Genomic DNA, 2,712 nt, shown 5'->3' on the forward strand with positions numbered 1-2,712 from the left:
CAAGGGACCAATGAGCAGATACCAAAAGAAAAGAATGTCCACACCTTTATCTCAGCGGTTCTGCCAGGCGTCTGTGGCCGCTCCGATCCTTTCCCCACGTGGTCTTACCCAAGATGGCAGCTTCTGGAGCAGCTGAGCATCCTGGACTAGAAAGCAATAGATTTCTTGCTTCTGCCATAAATCCCCCCAGCTGTGAGCCTTCCAACCTTCTAAGTATTACTTTATATGTGGTTCAGAGTTCTGGAACCATCCCCTGAACCTGCTTGGTAGGGTATTCTGTGTTGTTGGCGGAGCTCTCTGCTATACGTCCACCCGATCCACCATCTTGTTTTTCTCCTTCCAGCTGTCTGCTTTTGTGACAAGAGAAGAACACAGTTATTTTGAGAGAAACAAATAATACCACAGGTTCTTTGAAGAACAGAATTGTGGGTAATATGTACAGTTGTTGTTGATGTTGTTAAGTACTGTCAAGTTGGTTCTGACCCCTAGAGACCCTGTGTAGGGTTTCCAAGGAGCAGCTGGTGAGCTTGAACTGCCAACTTTGCAGTTCAAACCGACTTTGCAGTCCAGCACATTAATCCAAAGTGCTACAGTTAGGATGTAAATTCAGTGGTGATGATGTATTTAAAGGATGATCTACTTATGAGATTCTGCCCTGTGATTGGGTTGCCACTGTCATTTGCCCATTGGCTTACCATGTTCACATGTTTCTCGTTAAAATAAAGCAAAACAAACAAAATGGTCCTGTGTAGTATCCATGACAGGTGTCACGATGCCCATTTACAGATAAAGAAATAGAATTAAAAAAAACTCTGTATAGCGGTTCCAAGGAGTGACAGGTGGGTTTGGACCACAGACCCTGCAGCTAGCAGTCCAGTGTTTATGTACAGCGGTATGTGCCTTCAAATGTTGCTCTTTTGTCAGTGTAGTTTCTCCCAGGCTTTGCTATCTCATCTAGTAACCACAAAATTAAGAGGGTTTGTGTTGATATGAAGGTTCATGCATCAGAGGCAATATATATATATGTGTGTGTGTGTGTGTTGATACAGAGTGACAAATAATCAACAATATGCAAAACTATGCAACATTGAGAGCAAAATCGTCTCTTATTGATGCTCTCTGATTGTCTCTCTTTCTTGTTTCTCCCCAGGATGATGAAGATAAGCTGGGCTGGAAAGATCGTTTCCCAGGCTACTTGATGAACTTTGCCTCAATCTTGTTCATGGTAAGTCTTTTGAAGGACTACCCGCTGTGTATATACTTTTAGATCCTGTCCCTTTTGCTTGCCCTTAAAATTCTAGAGCTCCATACAGTCTTTTTGAAAGGCCCAGATAATGTTAGCTTCTACCTGGGTGAACCAAGGGAGGGGACTGTAGTTCATACTTAAGTATGACCAATAAAGTAGCAGCAGGCCATTGTTGGAAGTCAAATGGTTGAGACAGAATGCAGTAACTGCAGTGAGGAGACACTGGGAAACGGGAAAATCAGAGCACAGAGTGAGGGTCAGATGCTAAGACTTCTGCCCCTCTTCATGGGAAAACGCCTAGTATTGAAGATTGGAAGTTCTGCTTTAGAATGAAAAGTTGTGTCCTTACAGCTCAGACCACTTAGACTCAGGGACAATAGGCATTTCTCAAAAGGACTATAGATGACTTGTTTTTGTTAAGTGCCATCAAGTCAGTTCAGACTCATAGCAACCCTGTATAGAGCAAGGCTGTAAATCTTGTGGGAACAGAAAGTCTCATCTTTCTTCCATGGAGCAGCTGGTGGACTCGAACTGCCATCCTTGGAGTTTGCAGTCTAATGTTTATTCTACAAAGCTACCAAACTTCCTACAGACTAGTTGGGAGTTGCTTATTATAACATTTGGAATGATAACACAAGTAGATATATGCACACCAATGTCCATAGCAGCAGTATTCACAATAGCAAAAAGATGGAGACAGCCTAAGTGGCCATCAACTGAAGAATGGATAAACAAACTTTGGTACATACACATAATGAAATATTATGCTTCCTTGAAGAATAACAAGGAAGCTGCAAGCCACCATATAGCATGGATGAACCTTGAGGAAATTATGCTGAGTAAAATTAGCCAGTCACAAAAGGACAAATATTGCATAAAAACATTATTGTAAAAGCTTAAGAAAAGATACCCATACTAAAAGGGAAAAAAAATTTGTTGGTTACTGGTAGTATTGGGGTTGGGGGGCTTGGGGGTGGTAGAGGGAGGTGACGGTAGAGCACAGGGTAGGGGGCAGACACATCATAGTTTGGGTGTTGGGGAGGGCAGTACACAAGAAGAGGGAGGGGTGGAAGAACAAGATAGATAGGGAAACACTGAAGGAGGTTTGATGGGCTAAATGAGACAGAGGTAAATAGTGATGCATACTCAACCTTAGAACAACAGGCCTCTGTGATACAGGGATCAAGGCATAGTTTGAAGAGGGGAAATAATGCTAAGATGCTTGACTGTCTTATGATATAGTTTTCCCTTGCCAACTATTGTTAAAATGAACACTTGAGTTGGATAGAAGGGAATGTTGGGAAACATAATTACAGAAAGCTTTTAAGCCCATCTTCAGCCTAGAACTTATTTGAATACCTAAAAGGGGTTCTACAACTTGCCCAGTGAAACAGACCTCTTGCGGAGCCTTTGCAGTGTATTGGACCTTAGGTGGAATTCTGACCCCCATCCAGAACCTTTTGAGG

General features: G+C 42.4%; 1 protein-coding gene across 1 annotated transcript in view; it reads left to right on the forward strand.

Annotated features, from left to right (window-relative positions):
- The window catches only part of ANO2 (anoctamin 2), a 547,529-nt gene that overhangs the window by 434,023 nt on the left and 110,794 nt on the right, over positions 1-2,712 (forward strand). The window contains exon 15 of the mRNA XM_006862668.1: positions 1,151-1,225. Coding sequence (XP_006862730.1) covers positions 1,151-1,225 — 75 coding nt within the window. The remainder of the gene's footprint in view (positions 1-1,150; positions 1,226-2,712) is intronic.

The sequence above is a fragment of the Chrysochloris asiatica genome, unplaced genomic scaffold (genome assembly GCF_000296735.1).
Source record: "Chrysochloris asiatica unplaced genomic scaffold, ChrAsi1.0 scaffold00050, whole genome shotgun sequence".
NCBI classification, from domain to species: Eukaryota; Metazoa; Chordata; class Mammalia; order Afrosoricida; family Chrysochloridae; genus Chrysochloris; species Chrysochloris asiatica.